This window comes from Misgurnus anguillicaudatus, chromosome 22 (assembly GCF_027580225.2).
Source record: "Misgurnus anguillicaudatus chromosome 22, ASM2758022v2, whole genome shotgun sequence".
In the NCBI taxonomy this organism is placed as follows: Eukaryota; Metazoa; Chordata; class Actinopteri; order Cypriniformes; family Cobitidae; genus Misgurnus; species Misgurnus anguillicaudatus.
Genome location: NC_073358.2, coordinates 8,674,416 through 8,701,312, shown reverse-complemented (window position 1 = coordinate 8,701,312; position 26,897 = coordinate 8,674,416). Strand labels below are relative to the sequence as shown.

The 26,897-nt window shown below is 38.6% G+C and overlaps 1 protein-coding gene across 3 annotated transcripts in view; it reads left to right on the top strand.

Moving 5' to 3' along the window:
* Positions 1 to 26,897, top strand: part of col27a1b (collagen, type XXVII, alpha 1b) — a 116,260-nt gene that overhangs the window by 11,037 nt on the left and 78,326 nt on the right. For all 3 annotated transcript variants that reach the window (XR_008643355.2, XM_055200709.2, XM_055200706.2), the window contains exons 3-7: positions 1,404 to 2,590; positions 10,007 to 10,060; positions 17,835 to 17,888; positions 23,298 to 23,351; positions 23,510 to 23,563. Coding sequence is in view for 2 of the 3 variants with exons in the window: in XM_055200709.2 (XP_055056684.2) it covers positions 1,404 to 2,590; positions 10,007 to 10,060; positions 17,835 to 17,888; positions 23,298 to 23,351; positions 23,510 to 23,563 (1,403 nt within the window). In the remaining variant the exon portion in view is untranslated. The remainder of the gene's footprint in view (positions 1 to 1,403; positions 2,591 to 10,006; positions 10,061 to 17,834; positions 17,889 to 23,297; positions 23,352 to 23,509; positions 23,564 to 26,897) is intronic.

The window sequence follows — 26,897 nt, the reverse complement described above, 5'->3', positions numbered from 1 at the left end:
CGCTCAGCACTAGGATTTCATGACATGATAAAAAGCAAAACTATCGGTATGTATCAGTATCGGTTGTGTCAATCGAAGTTATCGAATCTCATCACAGAAATGTTGAATTGGTGCACCCCTAATAAATAATATTAATATACACCAGGGGCGTAGCCACGAGGGGGCCTGGGTGGGCCTTGGCCCCCTCATTTACATGTTCGCCCCCTCAGATTTCCAATTGCTTAAAATAAAATAAGAAAATGTTGATTTCTTAGTCTGATTGATAGATTGACCAATCAAAATGCTGCACGGTAAAATGCAGCTGTTTTTAAACTTGATTGGATTAGCTCATGTCATGTGTTGTTGTGTGTAAGTTACGCTGTCATCTTCGCATGAGAGTTCATTAATATTCGGTGACAATGGCAGCTGGCGCGCAAAGTACAATATTACGCGTTTTCAAAAAAGCACGGAAAGATAAGCGAGAAGGAGAAAATGTGCCATCTACATCATCTGAGTCTACTTCATGTTCTGCTGAAAGAGTGAAGTAAATATGCTGTTTTAAATATGTACAGGTGTTTTATTTATAAGTGTTAAGTTATTGCCCCCTCATTTTAAGATGGGACCCCCCAAAAATAAAATTCTAGCTACACCCCTGATATACACCTATATAGTATGCATAATTGTAGTCACATTATATTGGATAACATACATTCACATAAAAAAAACAAATCAATGTATGTAACAATAAAACAGTGATTACATTGTGAGTTTAATAAATGAACTGTAGGGAAAATGTTTGGCGGTCTTTTTAGCGTGTATACAGCGTGTTAGTGTTATAGGATTGTTTTGGCATTTGATGATTTATTTATGCATTCATTGTTGTTTTGCTTTGTCATCGCTGTTAGTTATTTGCGTAATGTTAAGAGCTCATACTTGTGTGCAGTGTATGCATACAGTAAAGCTACATCATAAACAGCACCAGGCAGTACAGGGTTAAAAACCTATGGCTGTGTAAATCCTATAGACATTTGAAATCCACCCTTTCACTTCGAGACCCATTTTACTGCACATTAGTTCTGATGTGATTTTACAATTGTGTGAATTGTTATAAAGGGACGATTTAACTCATGCTGGGTTGTATCAACCCAAAATACTGTGTTGTTTTAACCCATTTTGGGTCAAATATAAACATTTTCTGGGTTCATTTCAACCCAGCTGCTAGACTCGTCCCTTTCTGACCCAGCGCTAGGTTACTAGTGTACGGAGCTGTTAATGATCAGTTTTTTAATGGTTATTGTAATAAGCAGGTGCAATCCTTCTGTCCCCTGCAACAATCAATCAGATCTATTGCTTACTTTGGCCTACGTATAATGTATGCGTAATAATGACTTTTTGAAAACTGACTATTTTTTTCCTCTTTGTAGATGTGGATGTCCTGCAAAGGCTGGGATTGGTCGGAAAAAGACCTCAAGGCGTTATACCCTTCAAATCCGGAGTTATCCTAACCCAGAGGGCGCGGATCGACATCCCAGTAAAATCCGTCGTGCCTACGTCGATGGGCACAACGTTTACGCTTATCCTAAGCGTGTGTTCTCATCGCATTAACAATGCTTTCCTCTTCACCACTGTGACGAAGAGAAAAAGACTGCAACTGGGAATGCAGTTCATCCCTGGGAAAATCTTAGTTTATTTGGGCCAGAACACTGTATATTTCAATTATGACGTTCACAATGGCCAGTGGCACAACATGGCTTTGGAATTCCAAGCTCAGAGTGTTACGTTATATACTTCTTGTGGGAAAATGAGCGTACATGCAAATTTGCATTTTAAAAACGAAGAAACCCTGGATCCGGAGGGCTCCTTTCGTTTGGGAAAAATGAGCCAGAACTCTGTGCAGTTTGAAGGAGCCATATGCCAGTTTGATATACATCCTTCTGCTAAGGCAGCTCACAATTATTGCAAGTACATTAAAAAACAGTGCAGGGAAGCTGACACCTTTCGGCCAAACCTCTCTCCTCTTTTACCGCTGCTGCCTTTGGACCCTAATGTGTCTGTCACGGTCCAGACCCCGATCGACAGACATAGTCCTAGTTTTTCACTACGAGATACACAAAGCAAGGTGCAAACCTCGCAAGGTCTAAACACATCCACTTTAATCTCATCTTACCCTGCTGCTGTCCTGTCTGTACAAAGCACAGTGCCACCAACGATACCCCAGCCCACATTACAGCTCCCCCTACAGGCAACGGCGCACACTGTCATGGCCGCCCTCGCAGTGGGAACATCACCGAAGCCGACTCAACAAAGCACACCTATGAAGAACCTCCTGAGGACAACTGTAAATAACATGTTACAAGACAATGGAACGGATGTTACTATCAAACCAACCACAAATAAAATGGATATCCCAACTTCTGCAACAACAAAATTCAGTATGGCAGACATGACAACAACTCCGTCACAGAGATTTTCCTTCGTCGAAGCAAAACACACCTCATTTATTTCTGTCACCCCTGCTGCCACCGACGGTTTTCAAACCTTTGACCTGGAACCAACCCAGTACTCCCTCTTGGCTGGGATACCTGGACTGAAAGGGGAACCTGGACCACCAGTAAGTCTTAGAAGTGTTTATTCATGCTCTTAGATAGGTGATATACTTAAAATTTGACATCTCTGTATTTTTACGAATTTTGGGGGTGCTCAATATGCAGTGCCCTCCATTAATATTGGGACAATGAAGGCAAAATTGCTATTTTTACTGTGGAGTCAAGAAATGCTTAAACATTACAGGTGATATGAGACAAAAGTACATATTACAGAATAGATTTTTTTTACCTGTTTTAATACGAACTCAATGAAACAAAATGTTTGGGTAATAAATATTATATCTACACTGCAAAAAATGATTTTCAAGAAAAAAAATTCTTAGTATTTTTGTCTTGTTTTCAGTAAAATATCTAAAAAATCTTATTTTAAGATGCTTTTTCTTGATAAACAAAATGACCCAAGAAAATAAGTCTGGTTTTTAGACCAAAAATATCCAATTTAAGTGATTTTGTGCATAAAACAAGCAAAACAATCTGCCAGTGGGGTAAGTAAAAAATGCACTAAATTCAAGAAAAATTCAAGAAAAATTTGCTTACCCCATTGGCAGATTTTTTGCTTGTTTTATGCATAAAATCACTTAAATTTGATATATTTGGTCTACAAACTAGACTTATTTTCTTGGGTCATTTTGTTTATCAAGAAAAAGCATCTTAATTTAAGAATTTTTAGATATTTTTACTGAAAACAAGACAAAAATACTAAGATTTTTTTTCTTGAAAATCATTTTTTGCAGTGGAATGTGAGCATACTGAGACAATTGGCACACAAGTGTCTTGCATTTGGTGACAACAAGGTTTGTTGTTGTTTGTTGGTAAAGCATGTATGTGATATTTTGTAAGTTTCTTGTCTTTACAGCAATTATTATATAGTAATAGTGTTGAAGTTTAGATAAATTAAGGTTGGGGTAGGGCTGTCACAATGATTAAATAATCGTCTCGCGATTGTGTGACCTCATTGCGATGATTTCAGATCACCGCAATGATTGCACATCTCTTTAATAAACACAAGGGGGAGCTGCAGCGCCTGTATAAACAAGACCGTATCAGATGGCGCTCCTTAACAGACAGTTTAACATGATGTATTGCAAAGCTGGTGCAAAAATGGTATTTTAAGAAATTAAGTAGTATAAACTGCGAGGTAAAACATACATTTCCAAAACCGATATTCCTAATTTAGGTACGTGAAGGATGCTATTCTTAAGGATCTGTAAGGAATTGATTTTTTTTGCAGCCAATACAGACATGTAATCCAGTACTAATATGACCTTAGTAGGATTGGCTACTATTTAAGACCTGTTCTGGTATAGTCAGTTTATTTTGAAGACATTTTTATTTTCAGTTATTTTTCAGACAGTTTATTTCTTAAGAATTTTCAGTTTTTAAAAGGTACATTTATTAAAAAATTTACAATTTATTGTCATAATCGTCACAATTTATTAGGCAATTAACCGTCAGCCATATTTCTTAATCGTGACAGTGGCGGTCACGGTTGAGGTTTGGCAGGTAAAGTTAACATTACCTTAGATTGCATTCTTAAGAGGCATTGCAATAATTGAGTGCATCTGTTCTGTCAGACTACTCGAATGATTATGTTTACATTCAAATATTATTCTAGTAGATTCTTTTAGCGAAGGTCAAAGTTTTCTTGCTGAGCCAGCTTACAAAACCATAATGACAAGGTGTTCGGCTTGCAACAGACCACTAGCGCTACATGGTATGTAGATCATTTTCTTTCATTTAAATTGTGGCATATGGTGCCCAGATGGCAAGTGAGTTTTGATTATTTTGAAGAATCATGAATTATTGGCCGTGGCCATGTGTCCTTTGGTTCTACATTATGCTTTGGCCTTAGTGTCTGCCTTTTTTGCTATATTTGAACCCTGCATGTTACTTTACATCAATATGGATTCCTGTTGGTTTGGTTTTCATTACGTCTCAAGGACTCAGCACATAATATACCACACACTAATACAGCTTTTACTGGTTACGAGACCCTTCTGGATGCAGACTTCTGGAGGCTGGAAAAAGTGTCATTGTTGCCTTTGAGCTTTTGGTGGTCTTGGTTTTAAGCCTAGTTTATAAAATCCTTTGAATGGCCATTACCGGCTGCTGGAGTTTGGGCTATGTAATGCTTACACGTTTTTTCCTTGTAGTTAAATAGTGAGGTCGCAGGGCAGAAGATCACATTTACACCACAGAAAAAATACAATTCTTAAACTTTTTTTATTTCAAGTGTTCCTGTTGCTCAGTTTGTGGAGCATTGTGTTAGCAGAACAAAGGTCATGGAGTTTGTTCCCTAGGAAATTCACGTACTAATAAAATGTATACCTTATAATGCACTGTAAGTTGCTATGAATAAAAAGGTCTGCATAAATGTAAATGTACTTAATAATCAAAGTTGCGTCCAAAAGGGATTTTGAGTCAAAAACATTGCCGTTTCCATCACTCGTTTTTGATGCAATACTTCAAAATGTGCATAAAATCATGGTGATGGAAATATGGCTACTGAGGCTTTTGATGACGTGATCAAATAGCAACCAACGCTGAGTGAGAGGTGCGCGAGCTTCACAAATGCAGTTGCATTACAAGTTTCCTTAATCATTTAAAATAAAGACATCCTGAACAATATGCAGCGTATAAGAAAGACACAGCGGCGATGATGATCCTGGATACTCTGCTAAATGCACAAGCAGGGAGAGCGAGAGACTCCTTATAGATGAGAAGAGCAATGATGAAGAGCATCAGCAGTATGTAATAAAAACTTCCTAGAACCAGTCCTACAATGATAAACACGCTTATATTAAACGAGAGATAAAACATTTATTAACAAAAGCCATCGCTCAACTCTCTCTCTTGACCCTTACTGAGCAAGCACACTCCCGTGCACTGCTCAACATACAGTAAGTGCTGCCTTTTGTTGCAAAAGCTAGAAGTGAAGAGTTTCGTTGCAAAACGAGATAACCACCATTTTTTTAATTGTTCAGAAATCTCGTTTTTTGGTTGTGCATTCCAATTAATTTCAATGCAACTGCAGTTGGTTTGTTTTGATTTAAACCTTCATAACTTTACAGCTAAGTAGCACCATAAAACAAAATAATAACATGATAACATAATAATAAACATGTTTTGACAAAAATGTTAAAAAATGGATTTATCTCGTTTTGCAACGAAACTCTTCAAGTAAAGGCTGTGCGTTCAACTGTGTGCGTACGTTCGCGTACACATAAAAAAATAGACTATACTCTGGGCTTCAGCGTCCTTGCAAGTTTTTTTAAGTTGGAGTAATGAATATGTAATTGCACTTTTTGCAGAAAAATAAAAGATTAGGATTAATATCCATTTATCCAAGACTCATTTGTGTGGCCAAATGTAAATAGAAAAGGTTTAACAAATCAGCTTTATGATCAGAGAAGTGACCCAGTGTCAATGACTGTTTACATTTGGAATTAACATGCGTTTTCATAGATGGAATCGAAGTGGACAACGTTACTGTCAGGTGTAAATGGTGTTTAAAACGTTTTGAGCTCGTCCACTTTTGAACACTTCCAACCACATTCAGAGGTGGTCGAAAAACCCTTTCGATCGGATTGCTTTTGTAGTGTAAACGCACATGTGGTTGAATGTGTTTGAACAGCCACACGGACCGCATTCTCTCCGCCCATTTATCTAATCTGAGGAACTGAACACTATGTTTTACATATTTTCTGACTTCTGGCGTGAACACGGTGTGCAGTGCAATTTTTAGCCTTTCATTGATAAAACTAAAGTGGCTGATCTTGCATAGTTTCATTTTGCAAGCGTGTGAAAGTTGCGCAATCTTGCGCTGAAATATCAGAGAAAGCTCTAACATATAACTTACATGTACAAAACACTGTGCAGCATGTTTACACAAGCAACGACATAATATTAGTTTGTGTCCATGTAAACTCATCATTACTCCCGCTCGCGTTTAAATGACAGAAAGAGACACGCCCACAGTCTCCACAGACCACCCCCTCAAAGTAATCAGGACAGAAGCGGTCAAAAGTGGACAAAATAGACGGATTTAAATACCAGGTGTAAACGTGATGTGTCTCTGTCGTCCACTTTTGATCCGAACGAAGAAAACACATCTTAATACCAAGTGTAAGCAGCCCCAAAAGGCCCTATAAGGCTTGCTGGAATGTTAAAAAATGTTCATTGTGCAATGGTGAGAAAATTGGCAAAATAATTAGGAGAATGAAAAAAGCATGTTTTCGGCATTCGGCTGAGTGTTTTATGTTATTCGGCTTCAGCCAAGAATTTTCCTTTCAGTGCATCCCTAATGATTTATATGTTAAGCTGTCAGGTCCAATTTTGTGGGATATGTCAGTTGTTTAAAGGAAAACACCACTGTTTTTCAGTATTTTACTTTGTTCTTTCCTTAACTTAGACAAATTAATACATCCCTATCCTTTTGCAATGCGTGCACTTAATCTTTGTACAATGCGTCGTGAATGTGTTAGCATTTAGCCTAGCACCATTCATTCTTTAGGATCCAAACAGGGATGAATTTAGAAGCCACCAAACACTTCCATGTTTTTGCTATTTAAAGACTGTTAAATGAGTAGTTACACGAGTAAGTATGGTGGCACAAAATGAAACGTGGCGATTTTTTTAAGCGGATAAAAAATAAGAACTACATTGTATGGCGCAGTAATATTGACGGAAGTTTGAGCGAGAGTGGGAGTAGTCAGGGGCGATGATGTTACTGTGCGCTAGGGCTGTCACTTTTGAGAAAAATCTAATTCGAACGGATATCGAATATCATGCAATGTATCCAAATATATTTGAATATCTAGGTGCCCCCTGCGCGCATCAAAAAAAAAAAAACGTAATGGAGATTCAATTATTCAATTTATTAACAGTGACAGTCATAAACAGGGCTGTCTGCATTACTTTTTTTTTAATCCTTGTTTGAAACAGCAGGTTATCAACTTATGAATAACAACGACTCAGAACAGGTGACAACTTCAACAGCAGCAGGAGTAAGGCATATAGCCAAACCCAAACGAAATTCGCGCCCGCAGATTTCGGCGGAAAACTCAGCTGAATTCCGCGGATATAATGCCCTTCATTGACAAGCACACATATCCCGTGCTTGAGCCTGTTTGTGAGAAGAAATCTCATTGACAACAAGCACACATACATAGACTATCTCGCGCGTTTGTGAGCCGTCATTGACAAGTACATTATCTCTGCGCGTGCTGTTTGCATGCCCGTTTTCAATGATAGAGAGCGCAAACCATTTGATATTTGAGATGAAATTAAACTTACCGATGAGTTAAGCAGAGCTCACTTGACTCACGCGACAGTCAGCACATGATCATTTAAAATCCCTTTACAAGACAAATGCTGTTGTAGTTTAATATAAAGTTTACATTGCATTGTAAACATGATGAAATTATCTTCATACATGCTAATTTCATAATGCGAACGTATTAACACAAGCTTTTTATTCTGCTATAATATTTAACACTATAAATAATAATGTCATTTTATATACAAACTATAATTCTATCTTGACATGCACATTAGGTTCATGTTGGTCCAATTTGACTCTCTCTCTTGTGCACAGTTGCCGTCGGTCTCACTCTCAGCCTCCTTCCTATTACGAGGTGTTACTGTAAAAAATGCGCTAAACATGGCACTTTAAAAACCAGATGGTTTATTTATAGTTCGAATACGGATATGTCACGTCATGTTCGAATGCATATTCGAATAGCAGATAAAAAGTGACAGCCCTACTGCTGCAAACTAAGTGCTCTTCCGCCACACAATATAGTTCTTATTTTTTATTCGCTCAAAATATCAGCATGAATGGGGCGAGGCTAAAGGCTAACACATTCAAGAAGCGTTGTACAAAGATTGCATGCATTGAAAAAAGATCGGGGTGTATTAATTAATCTAATTTGAGGTAAGAGCATAGTAAAATATTGAAAATCGGTGTGTTTTCCTTTAACTTGTTTTCCAATACACGTAAAGATAAGCATGTAAATTAGCATGTCATTTTATGTTTCAAACACAGAGGGCTATAAGAGAGGCAAAAGTTACAGATTTAAGCAAACTAACTACATTTTAAATGTAAAACTTGTTTACATGGTTGAGAATTAATGTTCTGATGAGTGTTAAAGATTTGAATGTACTTAAGCTGACGTTTGTAATAATATATTTGGCCAGCAGTGTGCAATGCCGTGTGTATAGTATACAGTGAACTACTGATCTCTTTTCCAAAAACAAATAACATCCAGATGTGCTGTTCAGTATGTCTGTCACACAGAAAGCACAGTGAGCAGTTTTTGAAGATCCCGAAGGCTCTACTACAGAAGGCCCTGTTTCCTCCTTTTCAAATCCTCTATTCTTTCTTGGAGACACAGAGAGAAAGAGAGATTGCTCTCATTCAGGAAATTTGCCACGTAGAAGAGAATGGAAGGGGGCTCCAGGGGTCTCTCTCTCTCTCGAAGTTACTGTAGTACTGTTATCTCATCTGAATCAAGCAGACAGACTGTATGCAAAACATCTCTTATATTATTATGTTGAGTGATCTTATTCCAATAAGATGTCTTATTCCAGTCCTTTTATTAATCATATTAATGTGAGGAGATGAAGTTCATTTTGTTTCAGCAGTTTATTTCACAGAAACTAAATACAGTACAGTATATTAAAGCAGTTCATGTTTGTTCGGAATATTGTAGCATTTATGTTGAAATCATGTCAGTTGCTTTCAAACTGAACTACAAACATTGGCAAAAGTGTTTTCAGTATGAGCATAAGGGATTTTCCAGGGCTACAGGTGTTTTAAAACATTGCCAGGAATTGTCTCTGAGAATTTATATGTAAGCAAATTTGTATGTCACTTGAAACATACAAAAATACAGAGTCAATATCTACATTACAATTAAATTATGTGATAATTGATTGAAATCCTTCATGCACTACAGATAGAGATATTACTATAAGGAAGTTTTTACAAGTTTGATCAAATTATTGCCAGATGCACTGACTGAAATTTTGGATGTAGTATCAGATTGTGCTTATGTGAAGAAAAAGAATGATGTGATCTCTTCATTACTACCCCTCAGTTTTTATAACTCGTATGTGTAATTAATTTTAAACTATACAATGGTCAAAATTAATAAAGCTGCCTTAGATTAAAACTTGTGCACTGTATTGTACAGAAGCTTTCAGCACAACAGATTTGAATTCTGCTAACAACATATATTATATTATTTTTACACAAATTGAAAACATTATTCTTTGTACACCCTTATGGACTACAGTCACACCAAGTGTACTATACTGTAAGCATAGCATATATTGTACCATATTACATATCAGCAAGTAGATTTTAACACTAAAAGGCCTTGCATTTTGTCACAGTGTTGCCTCTTTTTTTCTTTCAGGGACCTCCAGGACCCCCTGGCAAGCCAGGATTAGCAGGAAAAAGAGGGCCTAGGGTAAGCATGTTAAATCTTTCTCATACTTTCTTATATCTGGGTTGTCTATACACAACTTTGGTGGTGGTTGAGGAGATTCCCCCATTCATATGTAAAGCGCTTTAAGTACTGAGAAAAAGCGCTATATAAATGTAAGGAATTATTATTATTATTATTATTATTTTTAACTTTTCTAAATGGACGTGACACAGGCTTTTAGCGATAAGCAATTCTTTGTCCACATAAGACTTCATGCAACTAAAGCCTGGCACACACCCAAAGATAATTGGGCTGTATTTAGTGTACTTATGACAATCCTAGGTAAAATCCTGATTGTCTTTATGGTTGAACCAATTATCAGATTTTTGTGGTGCGCAGTGTGTTCAGGGCATCTGAATCTGCTCGGAAGCACGTCAGAGGCGTTTCGATTACAACATGTTGAATAATCAGAAATCCAATTGTGTGGATACTAATACACACTCACACACCAATGGAAATGTAAAATCGTGAATCAGAAAATTGGTGCTCTTTAATCAATTAAATATTTTTTTAAATACATATTTTGGAAATATTGTGATAAATGATGAAAAAGATATTTTGATAATGGTAAGCACACAGTTGACGGTACCCATTGAATTCCATCATATTTGCTTTTCCTAATTCCTACTATAGACCGTTTCAGCAGTAACAACATAAACAAGCGGCTGTCGCAGTCCGCATGAACTCCGCTAAGAATAAATAACAACAAAGTACTTTAAATGTAGTTTAATTATATAACAAGCAAAAAAACAACACATAGATTACCTAGGAAATCAAAACATGTGTTATTTTCGACGAGGCATTTCTTTAAGAGATCAGTTTAGCAACTAGTCAGACCATTAAAAAAAACGAAACCGGAAGTAAGGTTCGGATTCAGACGTGTATCACGTGCGTCCGATGAAACCGTTTATAGCCTTTTTCACACAGTAATTTCAGCAAATTACCATAAATTTACCAAAATGAATTTACAAGTAAAATAATTCACACATCAGTACCAAGATACCGGTAAACTCCGGTAGTAACTGAAGTTACCTATAAACTGCTGCGCGGCGAGTTCAGTCTTGTATTTGTAAACAATGGCGGGTTATGACTTCATATCTATGGTCCATATTTTGTTGTTTTCACTTCTTTGGCAAATGCTGACAGTCGCAAAATTGCTTGTGACCGAACAACATCGCATTAGGCGACTCCAAACGGAACTGAACTGGGGAAGAGTCGCAACCTACGTCTTGTGCGTGTGAAATGTCCGTAAACAGAATGCGTCATCTGAATCAAAAAGTTATGATTGGGCCAAAGCTGTCAGCTTGTTCTGACGTCGCCTGTTCTAAATACCATAATCTTTATTTAAAGGCACTCTAAGCGAATCTGTGTGACGTCACTTTTTGTTGAGGTTTAAACTGTTTTCAAACAAACGGAGTGTAGCTAACTCCTCTCCGTCCCCCTCCCTTCCGTGCTTTCATGAACGTGCCCAACCCCCAACCCCAAATCCTTCTTGTCGTTTATTGGCTGGAACACGTTATGTTTCGTGGTGCTAGGTTTGGCCACTGTGTTGTTATTGCCGTTTGTGGAGCCTGGGCTGTCTATAGAGATTGCGTTTTTTTACAGTTTGATCAGCAGTCAGGTAGCAAGCAGATAGTGAGGAGATGTTTGCTGTATGTAACAAAAAATGTTTTATGGTCTAAAACGCGTGAATCCGCTTGGAGCACCTTTAACGTTCACACATAGCACTTATCAGTAAATTACTGGTAATCGTACAACCTCTCTTACTGGTAAATTAGCAGCACTCATTTACCAGAAAGGTTCTGTTCACACATGACCTGTTAACTGCAATTTACCAGTAGCAGTTTAACAGTCAACTGTATTTGTGAAATGGAAGTCAATGGATACAGTCAGCTGTGTCCTTACCATCATTTATCAAAATTTCTGCTTTTTGTGTTCATCAGAAAAAAAGAAATTCATACAGGTTTAGAACAACATAAGGGTGAGAAAATGATGACAGAATTTTTATTTTTAATCCTTTTAAATGGACACTCCACTTTAGAAAAGAAAAGATAGTTTTCCAGCTCCCCTAGAGTTAAACATTTGATTTTTGAAGTTTTGGAATCCATACAGCTGATCTCCGGGTCTGGCGTTACTACTTTTAGCATGTCTTAGCATAACCCATTGAATCTGATTAGACCATTTGCATTCAAAAATGACCAAAACTTGACTCTTCTGTAGTTACATTGGGTACTAAGACGTACGGAAAATTAAAATTTGTAATTTTCTAGGCCGATATGGCTAGGAACTATACTCTCATTCTAGCATAATAATCAAGGACTTTTCTGCTGTAACATGGCTGCAGCAGGCACAATGATATTATGCAGTGCCCGAAAATAGTCCCCTTGGTAACTTTCAATAACACAGTATTATTTTTATGTAGTATGTTGGCCACGATAGGTATTGCAGTTTTTCATAATGAGCATGCGTTAAACTTTAACACAAGTGTATGAGTCAAACGAAGTATGTTTATGCATGGCTGTGCATTTGACTATACACGCCCGTTCACGTATGCGTAAAAAAACAGAGTATGCCAAATCCTTTAGGCCTGAATTGAATAATAGTATTGTTTAGTAAATTAGCAGCATTAGAAATTGTAACTTTTATTTTAAATATAATTAATATTTTTAAGTAAATTAAATAAGCATAGTGGTATATAAACATGTCAAGCAGTTGTTTTTGTTATCAACTAATACAATCCACATGAAAAATTTGACAAACAGTTAATGTGAAATAAACCATTTCATTTGCGATTTAGGGAATAGTAAAGGAGTGAACAGCGTATGTGTTATAGTAGGTTCTCACCAGCCGCGTTTGAGGCGTCAAATTCGCGTCTACCGCATCTAGTTTGCCGTGAAAGCCACACGTGAAATTCTAGTCATCGAGACATTCACGCGGAAATTTGCGTTATGGGAGGGGCTTCTGCGACTCCGCTCGCTTCCTGTAATCACGTCACTACTAGAGCAAGCTCCTGATTGGATAACGGGGCACATTTTTCCGCCAAAGTTCAAATTTTTCAAGTTGCGTGTTTGTCGCGGCAACGCTCAATTCTCGCCGCACTAAAAGCGTCATTCGCGCCCCGATACCTCCAGATGCGCGTCAACGCGTCTTCACATTGATTTAACATTGAAATCACTTGCGCTTGACACCTCTACCGTGGCTGGTCTGAATGCAGCATTACAAACAGAATATTCTGGTGTCAGATCTTTGTTTGAGTCTACTATAATAACCTGTCTGCATTCTATCAGGCCAAGCTGCAGTCTATTATTTACAAGCGGAAGTCAATATTGAACACTTGTGCCTCTGATGTGGGCTTCATGTTGTGCAGACAGTGCTTTTCAGCAGTTCAGATGTGATTCAGGATTTTATAAAACCGATCTTTCAGGTTGCAGTTCAGCTTGATCAGCTTCGTGGTCCCCCTTCATGGTTGCGATGAAGTGAAACAGACAATGGGACACCAGACACTAGTTCAGTAATTAAATGATATTTTCTTAAGTGGAAGTCTGGTTGTTTTGTGTATAAGTTACCTGTTGTGGGCCTGTAGAGAGGCCCCTGAGGGCTGCACTATGGGAACCCAATCCTTTCAGATGAAGAAAGAAGCCTTTGTGGTTGTCTGATTGAAGTCATTCAAAGCCTTGCTGATTCTTAAGCTCTCCAAAAACTTGGCTTGGGAATCCACACCACAAATCAATAAGTACAAAAGACTATAGAGATAGATATTGGCTGAAGAGCTTTTCCATAATAAGTCATAACTTGTGCATGATATGTTTGAAGTCTTTGAGTATTTGACAATAATTGTTTATATACTGTAATGGTGGAAGTATCTTACTTAAGCTTCCAATATACAGCAGGGCTGTGATCTTACCAACCCTCCAGATCCTTAAGAGCCTTACAGATCCTCCCAGACTCTTTAACCAGGCAGTTTTTAATCATAGAAGGCCTGATCTTTGAAGTTTGGGTCTTAAAAGTCTCATCACTGATGTGGTTTCCTAAAATTGTAAGAATTTGGTCTGGTAAAGCCTGTTATTATTACATTGTAGAGCAATGGTGCATGTTAAATGTCTCAAAGATAACGCTGTTGCTTTAGACAGACTCAAAGTCCTTTATTTGTTTATTTCATAGTTTGTTAAGTGCAAATTCATAATTTTCTCAAACTTTCTCAGGAATGCGCACATAGGTACAAAAGTGTACTCTTTGAAAAGGTACCGTCCATGTGACAACCTTTGTACCTTCTTGTACCTTTTTTCTGAGAGTGTATGAAAACGTGCGTCCTTTTTTGTCACATCCTTAACACATGTATATTTCCCTTATCTAAAATAGAAAACATGAGATTATAAACTGATATCTTATATCTCTGGACTCTATCATCAGGGGTTAAAGGGGCCATGGCATAAAAATCTGACTTTTTCCATGTTTAAGTGCTATAATTGGGTTCCCAGTGCGTCTATCAACTTAGAAAATGTGAAAAAGATCAACCCAGTAACTTAGTTTTGGTAAACCATTCTCCGCAAGCATGTTGTCATGATGTCATAAGGAGATCTTATTATAATAATAGCGCCCCTTAATCTGCATTAATGCTAATGCTAAAACCTCACACGTGTACTCTGGGGACACCAAAGATTTATTTTACATCTTAAAAAAGTATTGTGACATGGCCCCTTTAAGGAAAATATAAACAGACGGCTTAGTATATCGGTAATAAATAAATTCTCTGAGAAATTATATTCAAATTTTTCACTGTAAATGTCACATCCATAACGCTTAAATTGCTCTAAAGCAGATTTACTAGGTCACGTACTGTAGTTTTACATTGTAGGTGACTAATTGACTATTTACTAGTAATTTACAGTAGCTGACACATTCATCCAAGTACATTTTTTATAAATTACGGTGAAATCCCCTCGGAACAGCCGATTATTAAAGTACTGAAGAGATACGAGGCACCGGGGAAATGGGGAATGAACTACCTCATTGAGTTTTGTATTGAGTGTTTGGTTTTGCGGGTGTTAGGGTAGGGGTGCGAAGGTTTCGTCTGCTGGATGTTGATGAGGAGTCTTGGGGTAAAGTCTGCTCACCACATTGGCTTGCTCGAGGGCATGATAGTGGTGGTTATGAAAATATGTCAATGTGATTTTCCCACTCATTTCTAACTTCATCCTCAGAGACATATTTCTCTTTAAGCAAGTCAAGAGAGTCATTTTGTAGTTGGGATAGTTTTTAATGGCCACATGGACGTCTAAGCTATTAATTGTTTATATAAAAGTAACACAAAAGCGTACAAAATTTCCTACAACTGCCATCTTTTATTACTGACTATGGCACAATTCTATGTTTTGTGTTAGTATTCTTGCATTCATATTTTCCTCCGCATGCATTTGGACCAAAATAATAAACTAAAATCGTCTGCGTCTGGATTGACAGTACATTTATGGGTTACGAGGTCCGTTTTGGTTGTCTGGTGTGAATCACGGCCTCATGAATGACACACATGAGTTCCCGAAGTATCAACAGAGTGAAATTTCCCTCATTGTTGAGCCACACCTCCATTGGCTTAGCTCGGTCTTAGTCGAAAAAGTAATAATAATAATAATTTTCTATTTTTTGTTACTTGCAAAGTTCACTTTCAACGTTTCTTCTTTGTCAAAAAGCCATACAAAGCACAGAGATTCCCTTAAGTGCATCGGTAAACATTAGAAGAGGCCCCCTTCTGAGACAGGTCAGGGAATCCTGCCGTACGTCAGCCATTCTCAAATATATGAGGCGGTATGTGACGACCCACCACACGTGTCTGCCCACACGGGTACCGAACCCTTAAGCGAGGTAGAGGGATTAAGCAATATGTAACTTAATATGGGCTCTCTTGATCGTCCCCTCACAATTTCCTCTGAACGCTAACCATGGCCACATGTGCAGAACCTGACCAAACATAAAAAAACGAAGTGGAAATCTGTACACAAGCTTCTTGTAAGCATCTCCATATGGCCGGTTTGTGCTCGCTCAGTGGAAGGTCGCCCCCTCACGCCTCGTGTATAAACGAAAGTGCAGCTTTTGAGGTTCACGACTTTTCCAGATAAGAAAAGATAAGATCCAGGGCAATATGCTGCTTTCAGTGTGGCCTTCGGAGCGTGGCGTTTGCAGTTTGTTGTTTAAAATCACTTCCGTTTTCTCCGGTTGAAACACGGAGCGTGGAAATCAGCGTCTAGGGAGTTTTCCTGCCCTCTTTCTCCGCACAGGCCCCCTGGTTGCCGATGGAAAAACAAGCTAATGAAGAAAATCACATCCATATGCTATATGCCAAAAGTATGCCAGACGTACCTCCTAAAGCACAATGTGTTCCTGTTAAGTGGAAGGTGAATACATGCTCTGGACATTCTGGATTACTTATGGGGCTTGTTGTAAGAGCCAAGAAAATAAGAAATGTATGAGTTATTTAAACATTTTCGTCTTTCCGAAATTGGACTAAGCTGCTGCCTGTAGATCATGACTAAGTTTTGGCACTTTTATTACAATCTGATGCATTTTCTCGGCTTAAAACACCAGTAAGGCTGGCACATAGCTTTTCCCGCAGAAGTTCCTTTATTCGGCAACTTCAGGAGAAAATCATGCCGGTTGAGTGGTATTACTATTAAAGGAATAGTCTACTCATTTTCAATATTAAAATATGTTATTACCTTAACTAAGAATTGTTGATACATCCCTCTATCATCTGTGTGCGTGCACGTAAGCGCTGGAGCGCGCTGCGACGCTTCGATAGCATTTAGCTTAGCCCCATTCATTCAATGGTACCAATCAGAGATAAAGTTAGAAGTGACCAAACACATCAACGTTTTTCCTATTTAAGACGAGTAGTTATACGAGCAAGTTTGGTGGTACAAAATAAAACGTAGCGCTTTTCTAAGCGGATTTAAAAGAGGAACTATATTTTATGGCGTAATAGCACTTTTGGGAGTACTTCGACTCGCCTGAAAAGTCCGCTCCCCTTCTCACTCTCATAATGGGAGAGGGAGGGTGTTACTGCACCGAGTCGAAGTACTCCCAAAAGTGCTATTACGCCATAAAATGTAGCTCCTCTTTTAAATCCGCTTAGAAAAGCGCTGTTTTATTTTGTACCACCAAACTTGCTCGTATAACTACTCATCTTAAATAGGAAAAACGTTGATGTGTCTGGTCACTTCTAACTTTATCTCTAAATGGTACCATTGAATAAATGGGGCTAAGCTAAATGCTATCGAAGCGTCGCAGCGCGCTCCAGCGCTTACGTGCACGCACACAGATGATAAAGGGATGTATCAACAATTCTTAGTTAAGGTAATAACATATTTTAATATTGAAAATGAGTAGACAATATTCCTTTAACCAATGTGCTAAACCAGCATCAGAGAAACATTAACCAGGCCATATACATTACAAGAATGACAATTAATGGTGATGTTTTCAACTTTAAAGTCTCAGTAATGTTCCAATAAATGAAGAAATAGCAACTATTAAACTGGTTTGAAGTCATGTGCTTGTAAAACAGCCCAGTGCATCTGTACTCATTTCCCAGACTGTTTATACTCCACAGTATATCCAACTTTTACGTTGAACTCTTTTCCATTCTGACCATTTTAGTCTCGGCACAAAGAAAAACAATAATGTGGGTCAAGGCCTGTGACCCAACTTAAGTGTCCCGCAGTGAACAGGCACAGAAAATGAATGTGTTTGTGTTGTGTTATAGGGTCCGTCTGGTCCACATGGAAAACCAGGACTCCCAGGACCACCCGGACCCAAGGTATGTACCATTAATTCTAGTGTTATGATGCTGATGTAGCTGCCTGTGACACCATTTAGACTTTTATAGTTTACATATTTATAACCGCCATATGTGTTACGACTTAATATCATCAAGTTGCTTTGTATGTTTGAACATAGTGTATGACTCCAGTATATAGCATTGGTTCTCGAACTGGGGGTCAGAAAAATGGTCCTAAACTGTTATTTGGGCCTAATATGTACTATTAAGGTACAGATATGTATACATTTAGTACCGATATGTACCTCTGAGGTACAAATATGAACCCAAGACTTATTGAATAAGTCTTCTGTCTGTATTGGCTGTGTTTATGAAAAGAGGAACAATAGACCGGATTTCTCATGAATATTGGTGGGAAGTTGCAGATGATGTTGGAGTTCATCGACCCATTTATTTCCATTCACGCTTTTTAGAGGTCTGTATTATCACATCTGGCTGCTTGTGGCATTCTTACAATAGACGAGCAGAACAAACACATTTCTTAAGCATATAAAGTCAAGCCAAAGTCTAAATTCTCCACTTCTTATATCTGCCAAATAGGACAAGGATGAGTAAGAGAGCAAGAGAGACCCATAGCATTCACAGTTGGATACCGTCTGCAGTGTGGGATTCCTAGTGGCTAAAATATTGATCTCTGTACAGTATTTTCAGTAAGACAGATTATTCAGGAAGCAGTAAATAAGGTTAGGAGTTATAAATAAATGGGGCAAACTCAGCAGTTCCTGAAGTTTATTCTGCTTTGTTTAACCGCACTTAGCATTGTTCTATTGCAGTAAATTATATTTTATTTAAAAAAGTTTGTGTACGTTTTTATATGAATCTTCGCAGCGGTAATTCATCAAAAGATGATCGAATTATGGCGAAGAGTGTTATATTTAGTATATTTGCACATTCTCAGTACATTACCGTATGCCACAACGCGATAGCCTACTGTAAAAAGACGTATCTCTCAAAAACAGCCTGTCCCCTATGTCAGTGTGGGTTTACTCCAGGTACTCCTGTTTCTTCCCACAGGCCAAAACATGCAGGTTAGGTCTATAGGGAATGTTAATGTACGTCACCGCAGTGTTGCATTATCGGACGTGGGCGCCATGTTTAGAGGCACCGCCAACCACTATGCCATTTAATTGTGGGCATGTTAAGCTAAAACTAGGTAAAATTGAAGAAGAACGGAAGAAATCGAGAAATTGAAAGAAAATGAGAAGGGACCCTATCGGGAGAAACTAAATGCTACTGCCAAAAAACTTTATTTGGACAAATAAACAACATAGATCCATATGATTTAGCAGCCCAAGACTGGATTACGGACCTCCGCTTACATATCTGGTCAATTACCTTGTTTTTGCAGGACTTTATTTACACTTTGCAGGAGTTTAAGAGCTATAAATCCCTTCAAGCTTATAGTAAGGTGACACTTCTTCTTTTGGAGTCTTATGGTTGGCAAACCAGCTATTTACTGGCAATGTGTAAATACCTACGTATCTTAATGATTCTATAAAATAATTTCTCCGTTGTATTCTGTGCGATGAATCAACACATGTTCAAAAGATGGCACTTCTGTTTTGGCCAAGTTATTAAAACAAACAAAATTCGAAATATTTAGCTAACGTTGTTATTTAAAGAGTCACAAGCAGTGGGTTTGAGCAGTTGCATTTAATAAAAAATATGTGTTACAATCGTCAAAATGGTCTAAATATTTATTTTTATAACTCATGTGTTTAGGGTGATCAGAAATGAATGAATGAATGAATCAATAACTTACATTTGCAAGTTAGTTTGACAGTGTTAGCATAAAAACAAGACAATATAAGTGGTTCTGCTTTTATTAATCACAAATTACTGAATGACTGAAAATGCAGCGAACACACTCTCGCTGATGCAGGGATTTTTTTTTAAAAGTAAAGTTTTTCTCCTGATTGCAGCAGGCAAACCACGCGATCCGGCGTCTTTTCGTCAGCTCCTGCACCGGCTTCCTTTGTTTTTTCCACGAATAAAAGGTGGAAAAACATATTCCGTTGTTCAGTTTCCTCCCTGAACGATCGCGTGACCTGCTTGATCGAGCAGTACTAACCAAACATATCGAAGTTTATTAAAATCTCGACAGAAAATACAAAAACAACCTCCAACACATAAACTCAAATACAGCGGGATAGGACGCGTGCCTGCTAATATGGCGGATTACACATAATGCAACACCGCGTGACGTCAACTCCACATTCCCTATTGGAGCTGCCAAATGGCTCCTACGCTTAAGATTTTTAATGACAAATGTCGAGAGGGCATTATTGTTGCCTATCCTACTGTACATTAATTATGTGCGAACCTCTCTGCTCGCGGGTTTCCTCGGACAAAACTGGGCCGTGTGCATATGAATTTCTCTCCGCTCTAGCTTCAGTCAATGTGCACACAATTTAAATATCTTCAATAACTTCCATGCAATTGTTTAATCTTTCCCGAAGTGCGTATGTGCTCAGACTGCGTGCCGTGTATTCGCAAAATCTTCTCTATGAAAATGGAAGCAGCGCTGACGCGTGCGCGCGAGACGGGCGCAGAAAAAAAACTGTCTATGTTGCGCTGTCTATGTTGCGCTGAATGCAGGGAATGCTCATGGGAGTTGTAGTTTCCCAGTGTCGTATTATGCATTGTTTGGCATTTCGCATAAAGAAAATTACAATAAAAAATTCAACCTGCCAAAGTGGCTAGTGGGATTGGCTGTCTTACCAGCCATAGCGGAAATCTACCCACATTTGGCAGGTTGGCGGGTGTTAATGTCAAGCCCTGAACACCGGTAATAAACATTTTGTTCTTAAAGAGTTGATATAATGTTGCTAAAAAGAACATTATTTGGTATATTTGGTGTTATGCAATGTGTTTAAGCGGTTTAAGATTAAAAAAAAAATTCCATATACGTACATTATTGTTGCCACTTTGTGCGCCCCCTTTCTAAACCATGTCAATTTTTACAAAGCTCATCGTTCTGAAAAGTATGGTGTGTTCTGATTGGCCAGCTATCCGTTGCGATGTGATTAGCCGAATACCTCAAGTGTTTGATGGAAATGTTACACCCCTTACCTCCCAAAGCACTGCGTCTCTACTACATGGCTGCATCAGCAAGAATATTACATTGAAAAATAAAAGTTACACCTTTTTTCTTTGCGTGTATATTTGCACATGCAAATCATCTAACATAGTGATATAGATATGTGGGTGGGGGGGTGTTTAAATGAGAGGTTTTAGGATGGCGTGGAGCCTTCACCTTTAACAAATGGCATCATATAACCCCTTTAAGCAATTTCCCAAGATTGTTTTAAAATAATTAAATAAAAAAAGTATTTATTTAATGCATCTTGCAGACTCTTATCCATAATAGCTAACATGCATTTATCAGTCCATGCATTGCCTAGGAATCAAACCCATGACTCTGCCGTTGCCAACTCCGCACTCCAGATGAGCTGTTTGAATCCCAAACTGCTTCATCTCATTGCCTGAAAAGGCAGAAGAATGTAGCGTGTGAACCCTAATGTCACTTGCAGACTCTTACTGTAAACTTGTTCTCTTATGGGTCACTCACTTGTGTAAGTAAGTAACACTGTGAGCTGGAGAGCCTTCATTACTTAGCCTTGCAAACTACTGTATATACTGTATAACATTTAGAGAGGACGCCTGTTACAGTATACTATCTGGAACAAATTTTTATTGTAATTTCGTTTTGAGTGCTTGGGTCACAACTCTCCAAAACTTCCCAGTTCGTCTTGGATTTCCTTTTTATAATGCAATACAGTATTAGTCACAATTGGCAAAAGGCGCAGTCGTGTCAGTGTAGGTCATTTGAAAGAGTCTTTATGAGCACATGCTTCACAACATTTATGAATGCTTTGTATTCCCGTAGCTCATTTGGTAGTGTACGGCATCAGCTGCAATTTAATCCCAGGGATCACATGTACTAATTGCATTTATGCATGTGGCAAAGCTTTCATCCAAAGTGATCTTAGTGTATTGCAAAATGTAAATTTGTATCAGTATGGGTTTTAAAACCAAAACCTTTGCTCGACCACTGAGCTATACAGTTATGTATACACTCACCTAAAGGATTATTAGGAACACCTTACTAAAGCTGTGTTGGTCCCCCTTTAGCCTTCAGAACTGCCTTAATTCTACGTGCCATTGATTCAACAAGGTGCTGAAAGCATTCTTTAGAAATGTTGGCCCATATTGATAGAATAGCATCCTGAGATTTGTGGGATGCACATCCAAGGCACGTTCCACCACATCCCAAAGATGCTCTATTGGGTTGAGATCTGGTAACTGTGGGGGCCATTTTAGTACAGTGAACTCATTGTCATGTTCAAGAAACCAGTTTGAAATGATTCGAGCTTTGTGACATGATGCATTGTCCTGCTGGAAGTAGCCATCAGAGGATGAGTACATGGTGGCCATAAAGGGATGGACATGGTCAGAAACAATGCTCAGGTAGGCTGTGACATTTAAATGATGCCCAATTGGCACTAAGGGGCCTAATAGTGTGCCAAGAAAACATCCCCAACACCATTACACCACCAGCCTGCACAGTGGTAACAAGGCATGATATATCCATGTTCTCATCCTGTTTACGCCAAATTCTGACTCTACCATCTGAAGGTCTCAACAGAGATCGAGACTCATCAGACCAGGCAACATTTTTCCAGTCCATTTTTCCAGAGATGAGTAGTACCCGGTGGGGTCTTCTGCTGTTATAGCCCATCCGCCTCAAGGTTGTGCGTGTTGTGGCTTCACAAATGCTTTGCTGCATACCTCGGTTGTAACAAGTGGTTATTTCAGTCAAAGTTGCTCTTCTATCAGCTCAAATCAGTCGGCCCATTTTCCTCTGACCTCAAGCATCAACAAGGCATTTTCACCCACAGGACTGCCGCATACTGGATGTTTTTCCCTTTTCACACCATTCTTTGTAAACCTTTGAAATGGTTGTGTGTGAAAATCCCAGTAACTGAGCAGATTGTGAAATACTCAGACCGGCCCGTCTGGCAACAACAACCATGCCACGCTCAAATTTGCTTAAATCAGCTTTCTTTCCCATTCTGACATTCAGTTTGGAGTTCAGGAGATTGTCTTGACCAGGACAACACCCCTAAATGCATTGAAGCAACTGCCATGTGATTGGTTGATTAGATAATTGCATTAATGAGAAATTGAACAGATGTTCCTAATAATCCTTTAGGTGAGTGTATAACTTGAGTTTACTGTAAGTCACTTTAGATATAATAATCTGCCAAATGCTTAAATGCGAACATGCTTTGTCACTACATAGATTTTTCTATTATACCCTTTGCATTTTAATTCGTTTGTATAAATGTTCTGTGCCGTCAGTTTTATTCTCTTTGTGTGTTATAGGGAAGAAAGGGAGACCCGGGAATTTCACCAGGCAGAGCACCAAGTGGAATAAAAGTGTGTTGCCATGTCTCTTATTATTTGAAGATTTATTCTAATGAGTTTTGGTATTACTATTCGCTATTGCCGTTTTAAATAGAAGCACATGCAGTATAATTTTGCAAGATTGGCCAAATACGACTGTGCCAAGTAATTTCTAGTTTTCTTTCTTATAGGGAGACCTTGGAATTTCTGGGCTACCTGGACTCGTCGGTCAAGCGGGCCGTAAGGTAAGACGCATTTTATGATTTATTGACAAATCGGATCGGCCCAACAGGATCACTTAACAAAACATTTTAAGTTGTTTAGCGAATTTTATATGCAACACGTTCACCAGCATAAAAACAATCTCGATGTTTTTCCAGAAACACGATTGCTGAGTGCGCTGAACGCTGAAGCAATCTGTCAATAAATCCTCACATTCAATTACCATCGTTTTCCACATGAGGGTACACACGAGTACGTACAGTCTAAGTCCGCAAATGGGAAACAGGTTTTTGTGTCAAGCCTCGCATAAGGTTGTGTGAAATCCCATTGGAAGAGGATCTTTGAGAAGAAGACCTTACAAAAGGTTCAAGCGGTTTTCCTGCTGATTTTTCTTTTCGCTTTTCTGGAGTACAGCCAGGTCTTCAACACTGATGCGAATAGTCAGCACATGACCTCATTTTACTCAGATGTCTTAGAAAAATGTATTGGGGAAATGTAGTATATGTTTTATTTGAAAAGGTATTAACAAACTCAAACAGATTGTAGGTGCAAATGAGGTAAATGGGTACTAAATCAAATAAACCAGCAGTGAGATGGGCCACTTTCATATTTTTAGTAAACATATCTGTACCTACTTGATACATATTATAGGGCCTTTTTAAAGGGTAATCTGGGATACATATTTTGACAATTTATTTTAACAGTGTACTTTCCCAAATGGAAAACTTAGCCGTTAAGCTTCTAAGGGAATTTCACAGAGGTGGAATGACGTTTTCAGAATATGCAATACGTTGGCATAATCAGTAGATGTTATTTTATTTGCTGAGTATTGGGTCCCATAGGTACATCAGCAGTTTTGCATGTTCATAAGAATCAATCGGTTTACGGTCAAGAGTGTTTGTTTAAAAGTTCGGATCAAAATAACTCCCTAAAACATTGTAAAGTGAAGGAATTACCTGGCATCTTCTGCTCGTCATCCATCTGTTTCCAATCACGCGGCCACAGATGGAAAACAATATTAAAAGCTGGTGGAAAAAAGTTGCAGACGCTACATTTTCTAAATTACTGCTGGCAGCCACCCAGAAGGTTGTTCCATCCGGAGACCAATCCGTGTAACCAAAATGACAAAGCGTACTCTGATGTATAACCTTACTTATGTAAGTAGCATTGACGTATTTGGACAGGTAAGCATCGGTTTGAACCGAATGATGCTTTTAATTACACGTGTCTTTTACGCTTAAGATCTATGGGACTGCAGATGTGGACTCTGGCATGGCTAGTTGGTGTGCTGTAATAGGTCGAACTTACTAATGCAGGCTTTCTCACTGATGCTATTCGACAAACTCCCATATGCCGTATGTGTCATTTGGTTCGTGGAATCATTTCAGGGACACATGCTAATAGTAAATCAAGTCATACTCCTCAAGAAACGCATAAAAGAGCTTTGCTAATAGCCTGAGCATCTGCGACTAGCTCGCTCGCGCCAATGGGCCATGTATCTGTACCGAAGCGCTTTCTGTAAGGCTGACCCCACATCAGTCAGTAAGAGCTCAAGATTCCTTTCTTGTTAGTCATATTCCCACACTCGGTACCATTGCTCAACTCTTCAGTTTTAGCTGTGAGGACAGAACAGTGACCCAGTTTTGCGGGTTCAAGGCAAAACATCCAAGCGTGGTTCATGCTTGGTTTAAAAATTGGTCTCGGGTGATCCCAAAGCATGGGGAGACACCTTACTGCTTACAAAATGTCTTTTAAGGCATCTGGGATGCATAGTATTCCTATAACTCAACCAGCAGAGCATTGGTTTGCAATGCAAAGGTCATGGGTTTAAACCCATACTGATATAAAAGACGCATACATTTAGTGCTCTGGATTAAAGCGTCTGCATAAAATGTAAATGCAAATTTCATGAGATCTCCCCTGATTGGATATTTTCAAGGGGAAGGCTTTTAAGTCTTTAGTTTTTTTAAGTTTTTAGTCATTATTCATGACTGTACATTTCTTAAAGGGACACTCCACTTTTTTGAAAATATGCTCATTTTACAGCTCCCCTAGAGTTAAACATGGGATTTTTACTTTTTTGGATTCCATTCAGCCGATCTCCAGGTCCTGCGCTATCACTTTTAGCATAGCCTAGCACAACCCATTGAATCCGACCAGACCACTAGCATCGCGCCAAAAAAAAACCCAAAGAGCTTCGATACCTTTCCCATCTAAAACTTGACTCCTCCGCAGCCACATTGTGCACCAAGACCGACGGAAAATAAAAGTTGTGATTTTCTAGGCTGATATGGCTAGGAACTATACTCTCATTCTGGCGTTACAGCAGCAAAGGACTTTGCTGCTGTAACATGGCCGCAGCAGGCGTAGTAAAATTACGCACTGCCCAAAAATAGTCCCCTGTTATTGAAAGTTACTAAGGGGACTATTTTCGGCTGCTGCGTAATATTATTGCGCCTCCTGCAGCGCGATGGTTATTTTTTTTAAGCGCAGTGCTGATGGTCTAATCAGACTCAATGTATTATGCTAAGCTACGTTAAAAGTGGTAGCGCCAGACCCGGAGATTGGCTGAATGCATTCCAAAAAGGCAAAAATCCAATGGGGAGCTGGAAAATGAGCATATTTTCAAAAAAGTGGAGTGTCCCTTTAAAGGGATAGTTCACCCAAAAATTAAGATAAATTAAGATAAGTACAAATTATCTCACCCTCTCAAGCCATCTGAGATGTATATGACTATCATCTTTCAGACAAGCACAATCAGAGTTATATTAAAAAATGTCCTGGCTCCTTCAAGCTTTATGATGGTAGTAAATGGTGCTACTGATTTTGAAGCCCAAAACATTTGTCACTAGTCACTATGCATCATGCGCTACATCCTATATCACATGCTGGAAACTCACTCTCGTCAAAGAGTATAGAAGCCTTGTGAATGCGTCTTGTCTGTTACTATAAGCTAGTTATAGTTTATATAGTTACAGCTATAGTTTATAAAGTTTTAAAAATAGATATTTTTCTTACAAAATTGCATCTTTCCCTCTGAAGGCTGTGTGCATTACTTCTGTGAAGGATGGATGCACTTTTTTTCAAGCCACTTTTCTGAGCAACAGGAGCATGTTATGGCACTTTTCCATTGCACTGGGTTCAGTTCGTGGTACCCAATACTTTTTTTTAGTACCACCTCGGTTGGGGTTCCAACTTTTTTAGTGTTACTAAACTTGATGGAAAAGCTAACCAAGCCAAAGTGAGGTGAGCTGACCCAACCTAAACCGTGGGGTACTATCCAATGGAAAAGCGCCATTAGTTGAATATCAGAAAAGCTATTTTCAACCAAATCTGTTAGTTATCTTAATAGCAGCC